This window comes from Xiphophorus maculatus, chromosome 6, assembly GCF_002775205.1.
Source record: "Xiphophorus maculatus strain JP 163 A chromosome 6, X_maculatus-5.0-male, whole genome shotgun sequence".
Lineage (NCBI taxonomy): Eukaryota > Metazoa > Chordata > Actinopteri > Cyprinodontiformes > Poeciliidae > Xiphophorus > Xiphophorus maculatus.
The window spans coordinates 4,845,179-4,868,548 of record NC_036448.1 but is presented as its reverse complement, the minus strand read 5'-3'; the positions used below and the strand labels follow the sequence as shown (position 1 = coordinate 4,868,548).

The following is a 23,370-nucleotide window of genomic DNA, read 5'->3' as shown; positions in this document are numbered from 1 at the left end:
AACACACCATCTTCACTCAGTAACTGTGTCCAATGGCTTTTTTTTTTTGCATTCCACTTTGTGTCCAAGATTTGATGTGAAACTCTTGACTAATTCATTAGTCAAGAGTTTTACTCCATGAAATATTCTCTAAAGTAAAACTAAACATTTCACTCAAACACACTCAGCTTTTCTCATGTGGCAACAGAACATCACCAGATTGGGATGCCTCCAGGAAAAATGATAAATAAACAGCATACTGCACAGCTGAGACCCCAAAGTCCTGACCATACAAACTGATGAGGATTTTCTCAGTAGACTACACAGTGCAGGGCGCAATGTACCAACAAGAAGGTCACTTGTTAACAACAGCGCTGACCCAACGTGGTCAGAGACCCTCAGGCAGAATTCCATTTGTGGGTCTGCTTGCACTTAGAAAGTCTTTTTATTTTTATTTTTTTGTCTAGGGATTTATCACAGACAGAGTGATGTATTTTAGATCGCATGACTCTGGATAATTTTGATTAACACGATTTACAGATAAGAACCAGAAAGTTCAGAAATGTTGAACTTCAAAATAGGATTTTAGATGAAGAAATGCCTTAGTGGTCACAGAGAGTCTTACCACCTGGTTAGGAAGTGCAGTTTGTTATGCAATACTCAAATCGTTGAAGAAACTAAATTTTAAGGTTTCCATTAACGGTCTGCTGTGTTCATCAAAATAAATCAGTGTATGTTACCATTCTATCTAATAAATGAAACATAAATTTTACTTCTTGATCTGAATTGCTGAAGCAAAGTAACTTTTTAATACTTTATTTCCATCATTTGTATTTAAGCTCAATTGACTCGTTTGTCATTCTGTCCTTTTAGAATTTTATTCAGTCTTGGAGCCTCTCATGCCTGCAGGGGCCCTCAAGCACACTGGCCCTCATCAAGAAAGGTCAAACTGACTTTGAATCTGTTTGCACAATTACCTTCGCGTTTCTGTACATAAGCAGAAAATCTTCTTGTAAAATGCATCGAGGCAACGTTTGCCTTGAACATGCGCCGCGTAAACAAACCCAACCGAATTGAAACGCTGGAACCGGTTGTAAATCCCACGCCAGTGCAGAGTCAAAGATGAGTAATCTACGAGAGATTAAGATCTACTGTATTCTAAAGAAAGCTTAGTAAACCGAGTGGGCAGGGTCACTCAGGTGGGACTGAGTGCGTCTTCACGAAGTCCTCTGAACAGATTTAATCACAGAGAGAAATCGTATCCTCTCCTTCCTGCGTTTTAGTTGATGAGCCACTCTGAGTTCAGAGCTCAGAATAAACGCGGCGCATTTCCATTCATGCTCATTTATATAACGTCGCGGCGCGTGTTCGCTCACAACAAACACACGACTGTGCGAGGGCCAGGTGCTTTTGTGAGGCTACAGCTGTAGCAGACCATGACTGCACGTTAGATGAAGGCAGTAAAGAAGCTTTGCGCAATAAATCCAAAGCCCAGCTGTGCTCTGTAAACACACACACACACATGTACGCCCACCCCCGCCTACACACACACACCGTTTGTTGCCTATTATAGACCAGGCTTCGCCACTACACATGATCAGTACATAGCTGGATTTATGAGCTCGGCCAGTTTATAACCCTCCTTCTTTTTAAATTCCTGCTAAATGCAAGCCAAAATGGAATATATTTTAATTCTGTTTGTATAGTAAAACTTCTTGAGATTAAATTCCTAATTAAGCATTAATTTATTTAAATTACATGGACTTCTGTCTGTCTTTGTTCACATTTTCGATGGTTTTTATAAATTCCTTTAATTCAGCTCTCTAGATCTTGTGTTTTGATGGCGTTTGGCCGTAGTCCACCGTCTGACACGGCCCACCTTTTCCTCAGCAGGCCTGACCCAGGTTTACCTCCAACACTACCAGACTTCAGCACTAATTAGCTTAGCACAGTAACCCAGTTGCATATAAGTTCCCAGGTCTTAAAAGAGCAGGGTGGATCTTTTAAGGTTGCGTTATTTTATATGTTTAATTTTTCAGTTTAATTCCACAAAAGAATTTAAATTGGATTTATAATGTGATATTTTATTATTATTATTATTATTATTAATATTATGTTTTTGCAATACAAGATATACAAGACTTTTCCAAAGATCCAGTTTGGTGACTTAAACTCAAAAATGTTTTGTGTTTCTGCAAGATTGTAAATCTGACTTGACTTTGTAATTCTTCGTGTCTGTAATCAAACGATGACTATGCTTCCATCTGTCAAACACACTCTGCTTTAGTGTGTTTTCACACCTAACAGTTGAGTAGACTCAGTTCGATTGGGGTCCCAAAATGTACAAATGGTTACATTTTCAGCTAATGCAGTTTGTTTTAACGCTGCAATACATCAAACGAACCAAACCTTTGAAAAACCTGTTCCCCTCCTTGCCTGTGGAGGCGCTGCACCAAGAACCACTTAAGGAAACGACACAAAAACCATTAAAAAGACAATGTTTTCCTGAAATGTAAACAAAAATGGGAGAAGTGTCAGATTTTAGTGGCTGTAGGATTTCTCTTTTGTCTTTGGTAAAAGACCACAAACCATTAATCCCACTAGCTCTAGACTATTATGTTTGTTTTGGTTGTATTTACCCAGAACGCCCTTCACTTTTTGGTAGTGGGCTAATGTGGACCGTTTTGGAGCGGTCTCCGGTTCACATGACATTCACATATGCATTTAATCCGCATCAGAATTCACTTCAACAGAACTCAGAACCAGGTTTTTAGGCGGACCAGAGTTCGCTTTTTTGGTCGTCGTCAGAGTTTGATCGCAGAGTCACTCCTATCCAAACAAACCAGACTTTTTCTGCAAATGAACTAGAATTTGATTAAAGTGAACTGAACAAGTGATGGGAATGCACCCTTAGTTAAAAGTTTGCTTGTCTGGATGTTTAGATGCAAAGCCATGGTGCTGGCTACGCTATAAAGCCTGGCAAAAGTATCCATACCACGTTCATTTGTGTTCTACCCTCTAAGTCAATACTTTGTGGAACTGCTTTTTTGCAGCAATTACATCTGCAAGGTTTTGTTGGAACGTCTCTATCAAGTTTGTTAATCAGCATCCGCAGTAGTTCCAGCTCAGCCGGTATTGATACTTTTGCAAGGTCACCATTTCACGGTGGATTTCTCGACGGCCTCCTACCGGATGAGGTCCAGCAGCGCATCGGCAGAACTCGTCATGGGCTTCTTGCTGTCCTCAGAGTCCTCCTTCTGGGCGGCGCCGCCCGGATGTATGATGTACACCATGAGGATGCCCACCACCACGGCAACAAAGGTGGTCCACAAGTAGTAGGAAATGGTCATGATGCCCAAGCGACTTGAGCACTTGGCGTCCAGGGCAGCGAGACCTGACATCAAACTGAAGCGTAGCGGGTGAGAGGGGGCACACACAGGAGAGAATTCAGGAAAGACGGAAAGGAAAAAAGGAGGAGAAAGTTAGTATTTGACCAGCTTTGAGGAACTGCTTCCCTCAGTGCTCCTTTTCTACTGCCTGTCAAAGAGGACACTTTGAAACGGAATGAGTTTTCCTGCAGAGGGAGATAAGCAAGAAGCATGAATGCTGAGTTGGGTTAGAAACGCTCAACTAACTCTTTGTGTGAGGAAATTATTCACACCGCGCTATTTAACAATATAAAATTTCCACCATGATTATACAGCGGGCTTCGCGGGTAAGTAAAAGCACGCCTTTTCATGTTCGCTCGGGAGCGATTGCAGCGCTCGACGAAACTGAATGGGTCTGTTTAAAACCACAGAGGGCCTCCGAGTCGCCCCACTGCCTCTGCTCTCTGAAGTACGGCAATCTGAGCACATTTGCTATTAGGCCTTTCACAGCAACATAACTTTTCTTTTCATCTCAAAGTTTGGGGGCTACTGTGGGGAGCAGAAAAAACAAAAAACAAAAACCCTTTTCACAACATAAAAAGACAAATTTGCATTCAAATTGGCTTTAAATACCGCTTCTTTTTTTACTGCAGCAGTCTGGGTTACTTTTGAAGCGAACTCGGGGAATACAAAAAAAAAAGCAAGGAGGAGGCTTTCAGGCGTAGCTGAGTCTCAGTCGGTGTGGAACGCAGCAGGCTGAAAAATGTCACTTCTGAGAAGTGAGGCTATGAAGATATGGAGCCGGAAACAAGTGCTGGTGTCATAGAAACAAAGGCTGGGAAATCCCAATTCAACTGAAAGCTCCTGTTGCAGTGTGATAATGAAATAAAACTGTGAAAATAAGTTGTTTTTGATTATTTCACTTGACTGTACCTTTAAGAAGACTATTAATTATTGCGTTATAGTCATGTTACAAGCTAGGCGTTTGACCGTGATTAGAACAGGTGCCTTCAAGCTTTTCATCAACCATACAGCTAATTTCAAACAAAACCAAAATACCATTAACTCACTAAATATAAGAACTGGTTGGAGGGTTTAAAAGGAATATTTTAGATGTCCGCATATAAAGGTAAAGACAATTAGTGTCTTCCAGGGAGTTTTTTCTTTCTTCCTGCTAGCACAGCTGCCAAATATGTAAAACCTAAAAATTATAATGCAATGAAATGCAACCCCAGAATCAATCAGTGTGATGGTGTGGATGGTAGAAAAGGGAAAAAGAACCAAGAAAACCATTCAAGCTGAACTCCAAGGCAAAGCACTGATTACTCAGTGCTTTGCAATTAGAACTTAATGAGCCCTATGAAAGTAGCAGAGGAATGCGCCTCTATTTACAGAAAGACAAAAAAGAAAAAGCACGTCCGCAGAAGGAACTCGGAGAGAATGACGGTGAATGCAGCCATATTCAACAGAATCAATTATCCAAAGCAAAGCCAGGTTTGACTTTAAGAGAAGGTATCCTTTATTTTCCAGGCACTTAGTGCCATTTTATAGCACAATCAAGTGTTGCCTTCAGTTGTTTTGAAAAGGCAGCTGAACATAAATCAAACATAACGTAAAAGAAATTTGACTTTGCAATTTGGCACCTTGAAATTGGGCCTCTGTCTCTTTAAGAAGCTCCTACTCTTTCCGACACTCGGACTTCAGGAAGTCACCACAACAGTGTTCCTCTGTTAAGTCATTTACAACCGTTCTTTGGAGCGTTGGACTGAGAAGTAGTTTGTATGATGGACTCAGAAGACTTGCAGTTCCACCAGGTGTTTGCTGCTCGTCTGAAGGAGCTGAGTGGGGTAGTAGTAGGGGAGGGGTGGAGCTTTGTGGAAATAGGCGGTGCTTTGTGAGAGCTAGTGCTTAGGCGCCCCAGATGGTTGACATGGGAGAATCAGATATGCATGAAAGAGTCAAAGCAACACATCAGATATGTTTATATAAAATTATAACATGATGCAAAGCTCAAAAAAGTCCATTTTACACAATCCTTCCTCTCCTTTAAATATAGGATAAACAGTAAAGGGCGACTTAAAACACATGTCAGTTTCACGTTATTCCAGAGGTACTTTTGTTTATTGTGGAAGGGCGCCAACATTCGCCTGCATCTCTGCTCAGCCTGTTGAGCTTGTGTGACAAGATTATCTGGCCGTCAGAGCATAATCTGCTCACACTTGGCAAGTGTTGTCATGGATGTGTTCAGTGGGTCAGAACTTCATGAATTTTCACAGAGTATGGAGATTACACACCAATCAAAGGCAAATATGTAACCTTATTAGTGTTCCCAGCTGCTAAACTGAAAGATTTCAGATATCTAATATCATTTTTCCATTTGATGAAAACAATGCGAAGTATTGTCATTCCATCGATGGAACGGCAGCGCAGCAACCGAGAATTCAGCGCAGCAACCGAGAATTCAGCGTAGCAACCGAGAATTCAGCGTAGCAATACTGAGCAAATGATTTAATAGAAATGGTAGTTGGTGAATGTGAATCGGATGCTTTTTATGGGAACAGTTACCAGTGAAGATATTAAAGTTCCTGTTAAATAACCTCAACCCTCATGGTTAAGGCATTCGATAATTCGTAACGAACAATAGATCTGAAAGTTTTTTTTATTCAGTTATTTTTATTGACCAGGTTGTACTCCTACTGTAGCAAGCAGTACAGTGAAAAACAAATTGTCACATATCAGTCTGTCACACAATCAGCCTCAGTGTTCGATCCTCGGTCCAGTTCTACTCACCATTTTTAATAAGCATTCATTGAAAAATTGCAAAATCAACCTTTATGCAGACGAGACGGTTATTTACTGCTTTACTGACTTTATTATGTTTAAAATCTGTAGTAATTCTCTCTCAACCTTCAGAAACGCTTCCATAATTTAAAACTGTTCAAAATGGATATTGCTAACAAATCTAGGAAAGTTTATTCTGAGCCAATAAGTGTTCTTCCAGTTTAGAGAGTGTTGATCTGCAAATGTCGTGGCATCTGGGTATTAATAATATTATAAATGCGGACTCAGACATTAGGTTTTCTTTTTAGAAAGAATACTTATATGTGTTCATCTGCAACACTAAGTCTACTGTCTGTCATTTGATGATCCGAAACAAGTGTAAAAAAAAAAAGCAGAAATTTGTTAGGGGACAAATACTTTATGATTTTTGTTTTTTTGCTTGACAAAGAAAAAAAAATCTAATTCTTGATTAAAGCAACAAAATGATATGTATTTTAAATGTTTAAAAAAAAATCATTTTTTAAATATTTGATTATTTTGTATTTGTTATACATCTTAAAAGAAAGAAATCCCATTCTAGATTGAAACACAATTCCAAATAATTTGAACACACTTAGTAGCACAAACAATATCAATATTTCTCATGAAACACTTGAACTTTGACTAGTTTCACCATCCAGACAACGATAACATTGTTTTTCCTACATGAAATGAAGCGGCATGTAGGCAGTAAGACAATCTATGCTTTTTTCCCCTCTTACATAAGAAAAGAAATGCTATATAAGTTGTTGCTAAATGTTAAATACCTTTGACAATTTGTTGTCCTGAGCTGAACGCTGGGATCAGACAGGATTTACATATAATCATAGATTGATGCACAGATTGTGAGAATACCCTCTTCGCCCGCCGGTAGGTTGTGTTGGCGGCGGCAACGACCGAGAGACCCAACCCCTCAGCCTGGCAGAGTACGATAAGCTCCGGCAGAAAGAAAAAACATCTCCAGCATTCTGCTGAGGGTCAAAGCAGCAAAGTCGTACAACGTGCAGGAACACACAAATGACGGGCGCCATAAGCCAGGATGTCTAAGGGCCACAGGGGAAACATCTCCTGAGGTGGATCTGTTATTAAACAGATAACTTCCTCAGCAGATTAACAAAAGGTGGACGAGAAAAGATGGAGCGACGGATCAGCCAGTGAGAGGCAGGGCCCCCGCTGGAGCACGCTGCGCGAATAAAAAAATGAAAAGTTACAAATGATAATCAAGAAATTGCAGCATACATGTCCTTCTTGTCATCCTCCCAAGCTTACTTATGTTAAACAGAGTTCCGTACTCACTATATGCACACTGTAAATCAAAAGTCAAATGTTAGTTCACCCTGTTTTGAACCTTTATGTATGAGATTGTAGTAAAAGTCATCTTGCCCTCTCTATGGCCTTATACTAGTAAGCAGATTCTACATCTATATTTTCTCCCACCATTTTAACTCAATTTAAGCTACGTCGTTCCAAATCACAACAAAGGTCGCCTCGATACCAGACCAGCGCTGATTCATACATAGGAATGCAAAATCAGCTCCAAACGTCAGGACCCAATCATAAAGACAGATTAAAACTCATATGTACATTACAATCAAACCTACTTGCAACACAAAGCAGTCGAATTTGGATTTAAAGCCCAGTTGGTAGAAATCTAATGTCGGTCTTGTTCAATATGGTCTTGAATTATTGGAAGTTACCTTCACTGTGCCATGGTGTTTGAAAATCAATCAATCAAGTTTATTTGTATAGCACATCTCAGCAGCAAAGCGGTTCAAAGTGCTTTACATCATAGGACAATTCCTTTTATTCTGACTGATACCTTTGTACAGTGAGAACAATGTAAATGTTAGTTACTGTGGCGACAAATCAATCATCAATAAAATCAACTTTACTTCAAAGTACTTGTCTTTGCAACCAGGTTTTGTGGTGCTTATTACTTTTTAAAATTGTTGTTTTTATCTCTACAGAATTTTCATTTTCCTCTTGGATTGAACAGGTCGAAGGCGAATTATTGTCATCATGTCAAATTATTTGAGGAAACAAGTTTTAATTGTTAGGTTAAAGTCTCATATATGAATAAATACGGCTTGTTACCAGAAGAAAGTCTTCTTTGTAAAACCATATGGCAACAGGTTTTAGGTTAGGACAGGAAAGACCAGAATGAATATGTACTTTGTACTTTATCATTCATTGGTTTCATCATGTTGAAGTGATTCCAGACGGCACAGCTTAGCAGACTTCAGCTGGGGACAGGGTTCAGAGGTCAGAGACTCTTCTGAAAAGGATGTATTTGAAACGCTTCTCTGAGTCTACAGCGGAATGGAACGTAAATAAATAATGTTTAATGTCACAACAATCTGAACCTGAACCTTCACACAGATGGGCTTGAGATATCTGCAACTCATTCAACTGAAGCCAGGGGTTTGAAAATGGGAGTTGTAGAGGAAATTCATATTTCTGACTAATCCAGCTGCAGGCTTCTCTAGGCTGTTTAATGATTTCCATCACTGCTTCCGTTGTCTGGGTTGTCTTTTCTAACGCTTATGTAATTTATGATGTGTTGTGATTCACATCAGGTGGCACTTTTTACATTTTGAAAACCAGAAAAGAACTATATTCATTTTTTTTTCTAGCATGTATATTTTTAACCACATTACCCAGAAACTTGTTGTTGCAGGGCAACGGTGCCTAACTTAGCTACCATCCAGTTGAGTTCTTGAAAAGTAGTGTTTTTGTATGCATTCTTCCTGAATGAAGAGTTTGCTGAACCAGCATTTGCTGCAATTCCAGCTTCAAGTCTTGGGCTGTTACTAGATTTACATACGTGCTTTACAAAATAGCTCAGTTTCAAAATGAATTGACATAATTTGTTAACATCAGGTCTTTGACTAGATCATTCTAACACATGAATATTCTTTGTCTCTTGTGGTCTTTTGCAGCCTCTAACATGCTTTCTTTTAGGCTCAGCCTGTATTTAGCTCCATCCATCTTTCCATCAAACTGCTGATGAAAAGCATCAGCAGCGCAAAATACTCAACACAATGGACCAGCATGATGATGATATGTGCAGGGACATAACATCACACATAGCGTTGCGCTCAGGTTATGTTAGACTCAATCAACCAGAGTGCCTTCTTCCACATGTTTGCTTTGTCCCCTGCTCCAGACAAGATTGGCGTCCACGACAAGATAATGTTAAGAGTTTTAAATAAAGGCAACTAAACATCTTGAAGTCACTTCTCCTCTCCTCTAAGACGGTTCTTAAGTTCTGAATCTTGGGTTGGAAGTGTCAGGTTTATAAGTTGTAACCATAAACTGATAAATCAATAGAGGTCACTAGCAAGGTCATTGTCATGACTATTCAATTCCCTGTTGGTGTCATTGACACCGATGACTCTAAGAAGTCCTCGACAATGCCATCATGTTTCATTTTTCAAGATTTTGTCTTTCTAACACCTCCACTGCAGCGTTGGCTTATCTTCCCAAACAGATTGACAGAAATTCACACCTTAGGACATGTGACCAAAACAGTGCAGATGTTGGCTTTGTTGGGGGCTTGGTGAGAACATCAATGTCAGCAACTCCAACAAAGAATTGAAAGAGTCTAAATTCAGAGACTCGTGTGATCTTGATGGCCTTCATTAGTAATATCAAGGGCCTCGTTAAGGATTCCCATTGCCCTATCAGTGTAAGTGCTTCTGGTTAAATGTTAAAAACCTTATATTTTCAACCCAAGTTTCAGAACTGAGAAACCCTCTTCGAGAGGAGACGTGTCTTGAGAAGTCTACTTGCCTTTATTTAAAACTCTCAAGGTTAACATGCATAATTTCCATTTCACTGTGATACATTGACTTGTGTTGCTCAGTCACATCAATAGCAGCTGACACTGTCCCAAAGTTTGAGCTTTTCCCACATCTCGCCAACTACAAAGGCCATAAATACCTTTGCAAGGCACAGTAGCCAAGAAAACTTGCAGCTGAGCGCTCTTGAGACCGGGCGGGATTACAGCATGGCACCTGCCATGTGCAGCCTCCTTGACCGTGGCAGGTCGGGGCACATGCATGGCCGATCTGCCGCAAGAGTTCAGGGCCATATGGAGTTTAGAGCCTTCCCTGCTCCACCTTTGCTGTGCAAGAGCATTAGAGTAATCCCACATCCAGATGAAAGAGAGACAGCAGCGGCTCCTTGGAAGAGGGTTATCCTTGACATCTAGGACTGACACCCTGGCCTTTTGCTTGAGCAGCTCAGATAATTATAGGTCGCATAAGTCCTCTAACTCTGCGGCAGCTTCTAAATTTGATATCCCCAGTTTTTATTTTGGGTTTCTAGATGCGACAAGGGGTGCACTTGGTGCCGCAGTTGCCTTGGTTGCAAGACTTTCTGCAAGCAGGTCCGTGCCACACCGTGAGTCATCACAACTCTCGTACAAAGACGTGTGACTGTGCACAACAAGCTCCAGCTGGAAAAGGGTATTGTTTGAATGCGGCGTACTTCAGGTTGTGCCAGGATGAATTAAAATCCAGAAAAATTGCCCCTTTATTTTCCAGCGTTCTGTTCTCTTTCAGTGAGCTGCTGTGATGGTGCTCCAAAAAAGAAAAAAAAAAGACATGACACACTCCCTAGTTGTTGTAAAGCTGAATGCTTCGTGGCCATCAGTGGAAAAAACAACGTCCTTCTGGTGCTGCAGTAGGACGGTTTTTCCTCGATGGTCCGACACTCTTCTCCTGCCTAATTTGGAGCAACAGGAGGTTCATGGACAGCAGACCGAGTCGGGAAGAGGAATTCTCCTGGCTTTGCTCGACTCTGCCGTGTTTATCTGGCTCTCTGTATGCTGAGATTAAGAAAACCAATTTTCCACAAACCTCTCGTTCATCCAACTCCGCTTCCTGACCTACCAAGCAAACCAACTGCGGCATGCAGCTGAAGTCTTAGCTGTAGATTTACATTTTCTCTGCTGATCAGAACCAAGGACCAGGCCTTGACTAGAAAATAAAGCATACCTAGCTCTAGTTCCTACAAAATAAAATATGTATTCTTTAACGGACTGCTGGAATAAGGTCTATCAAGTAGTCAACCGAAAGAAGAAGTAAAAAAGCCACATGTTGTCTTTTGCAGGACAGAAGATTATATCTTAAAACAAGCTTAAAAAAGGCAAATCCAATAGATTATGGTGTCATCATAAAATTGATGACATCATGAGTAAAGAACATTATGTGGAAATATTGAGGCAACATCGAACATCTGCAAGAAAGTAGGAGTGCGCCTATTTATCGGGACAGATTTCCTTAAGTTTGGGAGAACGGTGATCGACCGATACATATGAAGCCGATATTATCCCCATCAGCAAAGGTCTAAAAATCAACCACTGTTCTCTTCTGCTCTGCAGAGAGAGGTTTGACTGATAGACCGGCCCACCAGGTCATGTCTGCATGTTTGTAGTTAATAGCCACCCCACTGTTGCCAACTCAGTGACTTTCTTGCTTTCTGACATATTCATTCTCTCAATATCGTAGAGAAATAATTTTGTTTTTTTCTGTCTAAAAACAAGAGAAGTTTTATGTGATTTAACTTCAGACAGTGAGAAACAAAGTTATCTTTTTATTTGGTGTATGTAAACTTCTGGTTTCAGCTGTACATGTTACACATCTTTAATCCTCGGGCGAGACCTCGGACAAATCAATCACATCGAACTCTAACATGTTTAGTCTTTTTTTTTTTTTTTTCTCCGTGATGTTCTAGGTTTGCATCGAGGGTTTAGAGTCTGTCTCAGCAGTCAGTAAATATGACTCTTTGAATAGTTGCCCGGCAACAGGGCCAGCACGGAAACACACGAGACAAACTCCAGTGCTTGTTATCAGGTCAGCCTGAAATGAGTTTCCTCTGCAGAGCAGCGAGGCTCCTTCAAATCTTAGAGTGTGCTGGAGAGGGACGCCGGGGGCAGGGGGTCGTTTTAAGAGCCAGTAATTGGGGAGGGAGACCGATTTCAGTCAATAACCAGGTCCAGACATATGGCCTCCACAGTTCATCTTTGGTAACTAGTTTATAACTACAGTATGTTGGGTTTTTTTCTTAAACCATCTTAAAGGTTTTAAGGACACTTGTTTGGTTCCCAAAATCCTGGCTAACATATTTTAATTAAGACAAACAATTCTTTTCATCAAATAAATGTCAATTAAAGTCAACAGGTCCTTTCTGCCCACTGAGCAATACGAAGGATTTCAACTGAGAAGTCACACAAAGACTCAATTTAGTCAGTGTTGTTACTACAGGCAGCCCACATCATCTGTCATCTAGATTTTGACCAAACAAAGCTGTCAGGTCTGAAGAGGTCAAAGCTTAGACTTGGACTTCAACGTTTACAGGATACACAAAGAAGTTTCTGCAAAAGTTCCAGAAAGCCTAAATTAAAAACTTAAAGAAAGATTCATTTTATTCAGCATTAATCAATATAATCCTTTATTTTAGTTGCGATATGTGGGGAAAAGTGTTGATTTTGGAGCAGAAATATTGAGAAATCAATGTAGAACGGAATAATTCCACACTAAACAGATAACCTTTAGATTTGTGACGCCTTTATTCTATTCATGAAAGCTAAGAAGGTGTCACTTTCAAAGTGTTTGTTTCTTTAAGTTTATGTTAAAATCGTAGTAGCAAAAAAACCTTCAACATGTGGACAAAATGCTCCTTTTCCCATTAGAGATTCTTTTAGACTAAGTTTGTAATTTGTATCCTTTTCTCATCCTCATGAACCTGGTAAGATTACATGTCATATTATGAGTATACAGTATTACAATATTGCAGCAAATCATGCACAAATGCATATTATAGAAAAGATCTTAGATCACAAATAATCTAAATTGTTGTATTTTGCTACACTTAAAGCTGAAGTTGCTTGTTTTCAATATTCCATAACCATGAAGGACCAAGCTGCTCTATACTAAGGCTCACCGCTTGTTTTCTACTATACAGATATATGTTTTGTAACTATTTGTCTCTGCCAAAACAAGACTTTTATACACAAAATGAAAGCATAAGGAGGCTCCCAGCACGGTGGCCATTGTTGTTTTTGACCTGACGCATTCATGGGATAATCTGGTTTCCGCTTTGGTTGGCGCACAGATGGCACTGGGAGGGGAAAATCGGGGACAGACGCGCTGTGGGGCCAGAGAGGACATTCACCCCTAGATAAGCCCTGCTGTACCGCGCGCCGGGCCGAGCGACCCTCCTCTGGGTCCCAGCAAGACCCTCCAGCAGAAGACAGGAGGGGGAAAAAAAGCAGGTGAAAATCTCCGAGACCGCCGCTGGATCAGCATCAGACGGAGCGAGACATTCACACGTTCTATAAATGATCCTGAAAGTGGGCGGCGTTGCAGGCCGACGGTGATTAGCCGTAGCGAACAGGAAACGCCTTCCAGGCTCTATATGCGTCACTGCTGCGGTCGAGACGCGGGCGGGCGCCAACAGGAGCGCCGCAGAATCACAGCATCAGTTAAATAATAACTGATTGCTTTTATACTCCCATGTCCTGGATTGATCTTTGGAGATGACTTCAGATTAGTTCATGTCTTTTCCTATAACGTGATCCATGTTTGGCACTGAGGTGGAACCCAAATGCAAAACAGAAGAAAGGGAAAGGACACTAGGAGGAATTGATAAACATGTCTCCATGCTTAGAGCACACGTGTTCCAGGATAAAAAAACTGGAAATATTCAAAGAAAATGTGCCTAAACATCAACAGACAGAGATGAAGACAAAGCAGGAGAACAGACAGCAGACATAGAGCGATAGAGAGAGAGAGGGTGGGGAGATTAACTTCTCATCCAGTCTTTACTGTTGCATCGATTGTAAGTAGCTTATTGCACAAAGCAGCCTGGATGTTGCCCGTGCGTTTGCATGATTCGTTTGGAGCGTGTGTGCAATACACACCGCCGATCTCATGCAGGAAACCAAGAGCTTCTGAAGGGGGCCCCCCCCCAGATGATCAAGCATGCTGTGAAGCCGGCACACGGTGACCCGCGTTCTGAGAAACATATTACTCTTTAATCTTTCTTCAAAAAGCAATTGAGCAGAGGAACAATCTCATCAACGTTGCCCGTCTCATCTAGCCTAATCATCGCTCAGGCACGCAGGAAGACCCCTGCAAGTCCGGCGGAAGCAAATAAATGAATCGGAATCTGAAAAAAAAAAAAATCACCTGGCTTTTTTTCCTGAGGCTTAAAAAACGAGAGCGCTCATTGTGAGTGCTTTGCAAAATTAACGTTATGCAAGGCATGCTAAAAGCATAAACCTTAATGTATGTCTGCTGAGATTTTATGGGCTTAACCAGCACACCAATTTTAGCTAAATTTAAGCGACAATTGGTGTTAGCTTAACAGCTAGCATCAAATATCCGTCAATATGACGTAAAGTGTTTGATGTAAGCACGCCATGAAAGACAAAGGGACACACTGCTTTGCTTCTAATTGTGAACACTACAATGACTAGATAACAAGGTCAGAAAAAACGTTTAATTTTTTTTCTCAAAATTCTTTTTTTTTTCCTAACAAATTTTCAACTTCCCAGGCTCAGAAATTTCCAGGTTGCGTTTTCTCAAAAAAGCTCAGATTACTCTCAAATTTCCAAGTTTTTTCTAGAAAATGTCTGAGAAGTTGTGTCAGAAATTCACTCGGCTGTGCAGGATTATTGCTCGGTTAGAACAACAAACTGTCTCAACCCTTTGCCAGCTGGTTTAAGGTAAAACTGAAAACTTGGATGCTTTAGATTTTTCCAACCACTTTGTTGAGTGATGCTGTCATCACTGCGCCTGGTCCTTGTGTTGAAAAGCCTCTTTCCTTTGACGTGAACTCAGGTGGACAGTCGGGCAGGATAACAATCTCAAAAACACATCAGAACTTGTTTTTCAACGGGATAACTCCGGCCTCCTGAATGCCTCAGAGCTCACTCCTGGGAGAAATTTATTCTTGACATTTCTGCCAAGCAGAGCGGTCAAACATCCAGCCAGAACTGTAGCAGACGCTGTTAATGACTACAAAAAGTGTGTGTGTCAGACAGTAAGTAGCACACAGCGTAGGCGTGTGTGTGTGTGTGTGTGTGCTTAAGTGTTTTTGTCTAACAGAGCTGGTTCTCTTACCTTGAAACGACAAGAGGCAAGATTAGCATTTTCAGCATCCTCATGAGCAGCTCACCGGGAAACTGGAAGTACTTCACCTCCTGAAAGCAACAGAGACGGTTTTTTTAATGGATGTAGTCGGCGACAGCCAATCACAGCGCAGGCTGCTGAGAACCGAGACGCATCACCGATTGTTTCCTCAGCAGATCGGAGCCTGAGAGGCGCCGGTCTTTGTGTTTTTCTCACTGAATAGACTTAAAGATGAAACTCTTCTCTCGGAGCACATTGTTCGCCGCCTTTCAGTTTAAAGCGGGATCTCTGCGCAACTCCGGATTTCAGGTGATCAGAAGTTTCTGCTGCCAAAAAGGTTTTTCAGCGAAAAAGTTATTTTTCATTTACTTGTCAATAACAGTCCCTGACCTTGATGTAACCTGTATGTATGAGAGATACAGTATGTTCTGAAAGGCCTTGCTGCCTGTTTCCACACTTTGCTCTACACAGTACTTGATGTGACCCTCCGTGGTATTTCTTAATTTTACTTTTTCTTTTCTTCACACCTGAAAAGTGATGATGACCTTAAAACCCACCAAACATTTCACAAAAATCATTGGAAAACCCAACACCAAAGGACCTGTGTGACTTTTCTTTCTAAAATTTCTCAACTTTTCTCAATAAACGTTTGGTTTAACCCTTTACTCTCCGTTTTGCTTCCAAGGAGCAAAGCCTGAATAGTCTTAGAGCAGGGGTCGAGATAAACAGGTTTCCTAGAACAATTAGTTGTTTCTCCACTATTACTTCATTGAGCAGCGCATAGATGAGTGTGATTGACAGTGCTAAGACCCTCCTCCTGTCTGATTGGTTGTTTTTGATCACTACAGTATCTCAGGGGGGAGGCAGAAGAGAAGAGCTTGATTTGTTTTACATCCTATGACAGTATTATAAAATGTTGTCATGACATGGTGAGAGTTTTAACAAATATATTAAAAAAAGCATATTTATAAAAGTTACTTATTGTAATTCTAAGGTATTGACAGCCGTATCTTGGTCACTTTTCATGAATTCATCTGTAAAGTCAACCAGCTGACTCCGGCTCAACGTTGGCCACACCCAGAACAAAAATGTTTCATGGTGGAGCGCTTGTTTATTTTGATTTATTTTATTTCAACCATTGGATTTTCATATTTGAATTTTTTGTTTGTTTGCCATTTTCATTATTTAACTTATCTTTTACAATATATAGAGGAAATGTCATAAATAAATAAATGGCATAAATAAAACTGTCTGAAACACAAACTGAATCCTAAATGTTCGGTGAAAATGCGACCCAGTCCTCTGTGGGGTGGCAATTTCCTCCTCTAATCTGCTCCCCCCTTCGACTGCTCCCCAGCTCTGCGTTTGAAATAAGTTCTCATTCTTCAAAAAGAAAAAGAAAAAGCAACTGGCTGTCGGAGGATTCGTAACGGAGCCTCCAGAGCAAAAATGAATTGATCTCACTGGAGGACCTGAAAGGCTAAGAAATGTCGAAGCCAATTAAAGGCAATAAAAACCAAACAAACACCCAGACAGCGCAACTTTTCCTTGAGACATATTGATAGAATGAAAAGCCAAAATAAGCTGCAATTATTTTTTACTTTGACTGCTTCTTGTTGAGGACTGAGCCTGGTACAAATGAGATCTTTTGTAAAAGTCAAAACCGTTTTCAGCGTGAAAGTTGATTTTCTTTGCACCTTTATTACGTGGCCACTGGAAGACATTAACTTTCGAAATATAGCATTCTGTTTCACATCCAAAACTTAAGATGACGGGACATCGGAACCAAAAAAAAGACTGAAATGTGTTGCTCTAAGCCCTGAAGAGAGCAATGTGTTAAAATAATGGGCTGAAAGGTGCAACAAGAAGGTCCTGGCTTTAAATCTCAACCTTATTCAAAAAAAGAGCTGACAATTATTATTTTTTTTTTTAAAGGGACAAATGCATCCCAAACCAGCCTGGCTGTTTGTGACAAATTGTCCCATAAACTTAATAACTGTTTATGGTGAAGGAATAATAAAGTTCAAGCAGCAGCACAGTCAGGATGTCGAAAACTAAAATGGAAATGATTTAGAAAGAAAACAAACTAGATATCGGGACATTGAGCCAAAGTATCAATAATATCAATACCAAGTCAGTGTCTGTATCGGTTCAATACTAGTAGACTCTCTCATGGATGCCATTTCTGCCCAGTTTCTCTTTCTTGTTGCTGAATCCTGAACTCTGGCTTTAACTGAAGCACCTGCAGCGCTTTAGGTTTTGTCCTGGGTTATTTTGTGACTTCCTGAATGAATTTATGAAGTAAGTTTGGATGATCGGCCACTTCTGGGAAGGTTTATAAGCGCATATATTTATATATTTTTTCCAATTTGTTCTTCCTGTGGTTTGTTGGACTCACAACAAGCCACAATTTGCAGGTTCTTTTTTTTAACAGCTCAGCAAATTGAAAATAAAACTTAGTTTCTTGCTAAGTTTATGCTAAAGCATCTTCTGCTATGACACAAATCGGGTTCCTTGCTTGAATTTCGGATCCTTTTATAAACCAGAATGATTTGTAGATGATGTGGCTTAACAAACCCAGATAATTTAAAAAGATTTCAAGAAAGCCTGGCACTCTAGAAGTAAGCAAAGTAGTGTATAATGACGTAGCAACGTCTTCACAGATGTCTACTGCAAGTTTTCTCAGAAGGACTTGTGTGTCGTTCCAGTGTAAGGTGGGAGACGCCGTACTCAAGATTTGTAGAAACAAAAAGAACAAACAACTTCACATGCTGTGTTTTGAGTTCCTTCTGAGCTATTACTTAATTATTACCTCCTGTCACAAGTGTCCTCTGAGCCATATTGGACTTTTATTTGTTTTTTTTACCCAACAAGAACTGAAACAAAGGGTCACTAAACCTCTTCCTGCTATCTGTTTCCAGGAAAACTGCGCAGCTACAAAACCCTCAGTAGAGGAACTTGGACAAAACAATCCCAGCTCTTTGAGACGACTTGTTGTTTCGTTCACAAGGATTCAATCAGTCGGATACCTTTGGAAGCAAACCGTGTTAAATTGATGCATTCATCACTGAGTATAAATGTAATGGAAGCGAGCTTTCTAAAAGCATGTAATCAGTTTTTTCTTCATCAAAAGAGAATATTAAATTTTTTAACATTAAATAGTGGCTTGCCGAGTTTTTAAAAAAATATCCAGTGTCAGGTATGTCTCCAAAAATGTGAGTATTGTGTAAAAGTGCAATATTTCTTGTCAGTCATTTCAGAAAGTGAAATCAAATATTTTATGGGATCACAGTCACTCATATACTCCAACCCGTTGTTTACTATTATTATTATTATTATTATTATTATTTTGTTGATTATGGTTTACAGATGACAAAAACGCAACATTCCATAGCCGCAGAAAATCAGGGCACCTTGAAACCGGTAATTATTGGAAACTAAGTGTCACACCCTAATCAGATAATTAACTCAAAACACCTGCAAATGTTTCCTGAGCCTATAAACGCTCAATCTGGGTCAGTCGGCTGCACAATCTGCTGAGTGGACAGATGTCCAGAAGATGGTCACGGACGTCCTGCACAAGGACGGGAAGAGACTGAAGGTCATTACTAAAGAAACTGGTTGTTAGGCGTTCGTATCCAAGCATTTTAAAGGAGCAGTACTGTGTGTTTTCCAGACACATAGATCCATTCTATGCTATAATCAAATAACTGTCACCTATAGCTGTTATAAAAGTGCTGTAAATAACAATAGTAATAAAACACCAAATCATTTAAGAAAAGGAACAAATTGCTCCTGGATGTTTTTTTTTGACTGCTGCAGTTTTACTGCTTGTGAATCAATTACAGGAATGAAGCAAATAGCTGGAGCAAGTGGAGCAACTGGTGGACCTTGTAGTCCTTTATGAATTTTCCTGAATTGCAGACTTGCTTTGCTTTCTTGTTTATAAAGTATGACAAAAGAACAAGAACTGGTTTAGATTTCATCCATTTTAACCTGGGTGAGTCGAGTCACTCCTGTTCTGAGACTTTCTATCTTACCGCAAAAAAAAAATCAAAAAAAAAAATCTAATGAATCTGTTTACCTTGAAAGAGATTCGTAGGATGTGCGGGTCACTGCCTGCAACAGCTTAAGAAAGAAAAAAACGTTTCTGTCTTTAAGCTAATGGGCAACATAAAATTTCTTTTGTTTAATGGAAGTCAGGAAGACTAAAAGCGCGGAGCTCAGGGCCGAGAACAGAAATGTAAGTACATGACATCTGTGAGATGACGGAGCAATGAAAGCTTTTTGCTGCTGTTTTGGAGTGGCTGGGCTTTTAGCGCAAATGAGTGTGTTCATTTTGTTGTTGGCGTGCACGTGTGTGTGCGTGTGTGGGTGTGTGTGTGTGAAGTAGGAAGGGGGGGGCGTGTATATGAGGACATAGTGAGGGCATATACAAGTGTGCTAGTTGGTGTGTGTGTGTGTGAAGGACAATCACAGCTGTCACTGTGACCTGGCATCTGCTAAACAGTGGAACAAACAGTGTCGGTACTCCGACACACTTTCCCTCTCTCACTCTTTCTTTCTTTCATACACACGCAAACACACATGCAGACAGGAGGCCCATTAACTCAGCAGACATATGGATTCTTGAAGTTTCTCTTTGAAAGCCGGCGTTAAAGTTTCTCCTATAATAATGCCTGACGCTGACGGCGTGACGATTATCTCATGATTTGTCTCTTGGCAGACTGTGCAGTAACTTTGCTGAAATTTAACAAATAAAATTTCAAAAAGCAGCAGGATGCTTGTTGAAGCTACTAGTCTTTAATCTGCACCGTCATGCTGGAGGTTCTCAGCTCCCTGTGCAATTACGCTCCCATTATTTATGGAAATTTCCATCCATTTTCGGACAATTATAAGAATTTAATTGCTTTTATTCTTTCTTTTTTTTAATGGTAAACTTGTGCCCGAAATAGAAAGTTTCTTTTCTTTCATATCGCATGCATTTATTTTCATCTTTTTGCCCTATTTAGTATTTAATGATACTATTACTATTTAGTAGTAATAGTACTATTACTATTAATAGTATTTAATAGTATTTGGCAAAACCAAATTCCTGTTTTTTGCCAAATCTGGAATTTGGCAAAACTACTAAAGCTTTCAATAATACAGCTAAATGGAAAAAAAAAAGCAGCTAATCACTAAGGCTTCACAATATGGCTGAAAAACGTACCACCAGCTGATGTCGATAATTATCGTTAATATCTGAAACTCTTTTAAACCTGTGACGGTGCCTCTCCTGTTTCACTCCACGTTGTTTTTATTTTTAAACGAGGCAAAACCTGAAACTGCTGCTGCGCAAGTTCCTCCACAGATCGTTGCTAGGTAACCAAAGAGCAAGTGAGTTGATGCCGCCCAGTTAGCTTAGAGGTTAGCGGTGAGAGGTTGAGCAGCTGAAGTCTTTCCTCTGCCTACATCTCCCAGAATGCTGTGAGGTTCCGGATCAGTGAAATCATTGAATATTGATTACTTGTCTGATGCAATGTGTATTGTTGCTTCTTAGTAGGGATGCATGATATATCGGCAACAAGATCTGTATCGACCAGTGTTAGCAAAGCTGGGCTGATATTAACAACCAGTGCTTATTTCCATCTGGTTGCCATGGTTTCAGGATGGTGTGACAATGTGGGTTTTTTTTCTCCTTTTTTTTGGGTCATGTGACGGTGATTGTGGCGTATTTAACAGAAGCAGAGAAGCAATTTCAGCAGTGTTGTATTTATGTATTTATTTTTGTCATGGATTAGAAAAGAGCAGGGAAATATTTATATCAACATCAGATAAATCTCCTATCGGTGCATTCTTACTAAGAGGAACTGATTTCATTCTAACGGAAATAAAACAAACCGAATGGCTGAAGATTAGTGGCTTTACAACGTGGTAGCAAAGAGTACAGCAACTCACACAGAGAACTAAATGTATGTCAGTGACCTCGGGGTCAGCGTCTGTTATGCTGACCCCGACCTCACCAGATGCAGCGGAGCCAGGGTTTTTTTTGTTTTTGTTTTTTTTCCCCCACAACGTCCCCAGAAATTCTGTTTTCAATAACTGTCCATCGAGAGTTTGGTACTAAATGTTTGAGTCCAGCTAACGACTGATGATGGGATCAGATCAGTCCTGCAGCGTTTTATGGTTAAATGAGGAACAAATGATGTTAAAACTAAACCATAAAAACAGAAAGTTTGTCAAACCACAATCAACGTTTAATGTGTTGCTTATTCTGCACGCATTTATTCTTAGAACAAAAAAACCCAACAACAAAAAACCAGAACGGTTGTGGTTAGTTGGATATTTCTTTGTTGTAACAGTGTTTCTTTGTAATAAATGTTGCTTTTCCGGAAAGTCTATTTATTTCCTTTTAAATTGTGCCACCCTCATGAGGACGAATGCATTTGAAGAGTTGAGAAGCAGAGTCGAGCGTTTAGGCTACACCATCACAAACTCTTCCTCTACCCAGAGCAAACTTTATTCTTCTGTTGAGTCTTGTTTAGTGTCTTTAAGGCTAATATGTTCACAAATATAACCCAAATCCAATTAATTAATCAATTAACTTTATTTTATTATTTGCTCATGTCCAATTTTTTTAACGTCAGTCTAAGTGACCCAACTTTGCCTGTGCCACTTCCACATGTGGAACTAATTTGGATGCTTGTCCGATTATTTTCAAAGTGTCTGCGACCTGAACGGTCGTGTCGCATTTTGTCCAATTTTTTCTGTCATTGACGTGAGACGTGCAACATAATTCTGTACCAGAAGAAGCCAGATGCGATAAATCAGGACATAAGCATTGAATCAAAATTATAATTATGAAAACATGGAAGAAGTTTGTGTCGGTGAAGTGCGTCACACCACAATCCCACCACTCTCAGCTCTGACAATGCGTAAAAGCAGATTTCTCTGCAGAAGTTGCAGTCAACGCTCCGCAAATGGCCGATGCAGTTAGTTGTGCTTTCTTTTTCTTGGCTTCCTTCGTCTTATGATCTTTTGGCAATACTGTGAGCTCCCGTAACTTTAAAATTGGCTCCAATTAATATTACTTCTGTAAATGGTGGAATGGCGATGTGAAACATAAAAACAGATAAACCCTTTACACAGAAATCTGATTTCAGTCACGTTTAATTCGCGGTACAGGAAAAATGTATCTGATTTCAGAAAGAATTGTTTGTTTTTTCGACATTGACATATTGACAAAGTTTTGCACACGGTTGTTATGAAATCACATATAGTTGGACTAATATTAATAAAGCAGTACCCCTTGACAAACTTTCATTTTCTGTTTATTGTGGGTTAGCATGTAATTCTACCGTCTACAATGCATTTATACTCTGTCCTTTACTCTGATGCCTCTAAATAAACTGCAATGCAACATTCTATCTTAGAAACCAACAATGCAATGGAATTGTAAAGGCCTAAGAGGATTTTTTGGAGAACAGGCAGCAAGGTGAATGTTATAAAACAACACCAGAAGAAAACAGACGTCCATCCACACGGTGAAAACGTAAGCACAGCCTAGTCAAAGTCCTGAAATCTTGTGCTTTCGAGACGTGGTTCTTCAGCGTTTGTCATCTCCAGTCACTCATCTCATGTTGCTGAGGCCTTATTGTTGGTCTTAGGAGAATTATATAAGAACAAAACGCTAATCGCTGCCTTCTCTCTCTGCGGCCCCCTGCTGTCCTCGGGTAGACTGGCTGAGTTCACATTTCACCAAAACAGAACATTGTCCTCTCCTTGGATTGTGTTGTAATTGTGACACTCTCTCCCCAGCTGCACACAGATTGGATTTCAAATCAGTCAGAACTTGACTGATGCTGGAGGAGTCGGCTAACGACAATCACAGCTCCATTATCCACAGCACCATCAAAACAAAACCAAGCAAACTTCCTGGAACTTTAGGAGAGAGCATCGACTCAAAGAAATGCATAAATGCGTTCGAGTGCTTTCGCACATACCAAGTGAGAACAGAGTCACTCTGACCAAACAGATCAGCAATCATCACAGCGCCGCCCTGGTTCCCGACTGGCTGGCTC

At 40.2% G+C, this 23,370-nt stretch overlaps 1 protein-coding gene across 1 annotated transcript in view; it reads right to left on the bottom strand.

The window, feature by feature from the left end:
• Positions 1–23,370, bottom strand: part of LOC102226539 (excitatory amino acid transporter 5) — a 42,453-nt gene that overhangs the window by 17,122 nt on the left and 1,961 nt on the right. The window contains exons 2-3 of the mRNA XM_005814124.2: positions 15,299–15,378; positions 3,169–3,384 (exon numbers count right to left, since the gene is read on the bottom strand). Of these exons, the coding sequence (XP_005814181.1) occupies positions 3,169–3,384; positions 15,299–15,378 (296 nt within the window). The remainder of the gene's footprint in view (positions 1–3,168; positions 3,385–15,298; positions 15,379–23,370) is intronic.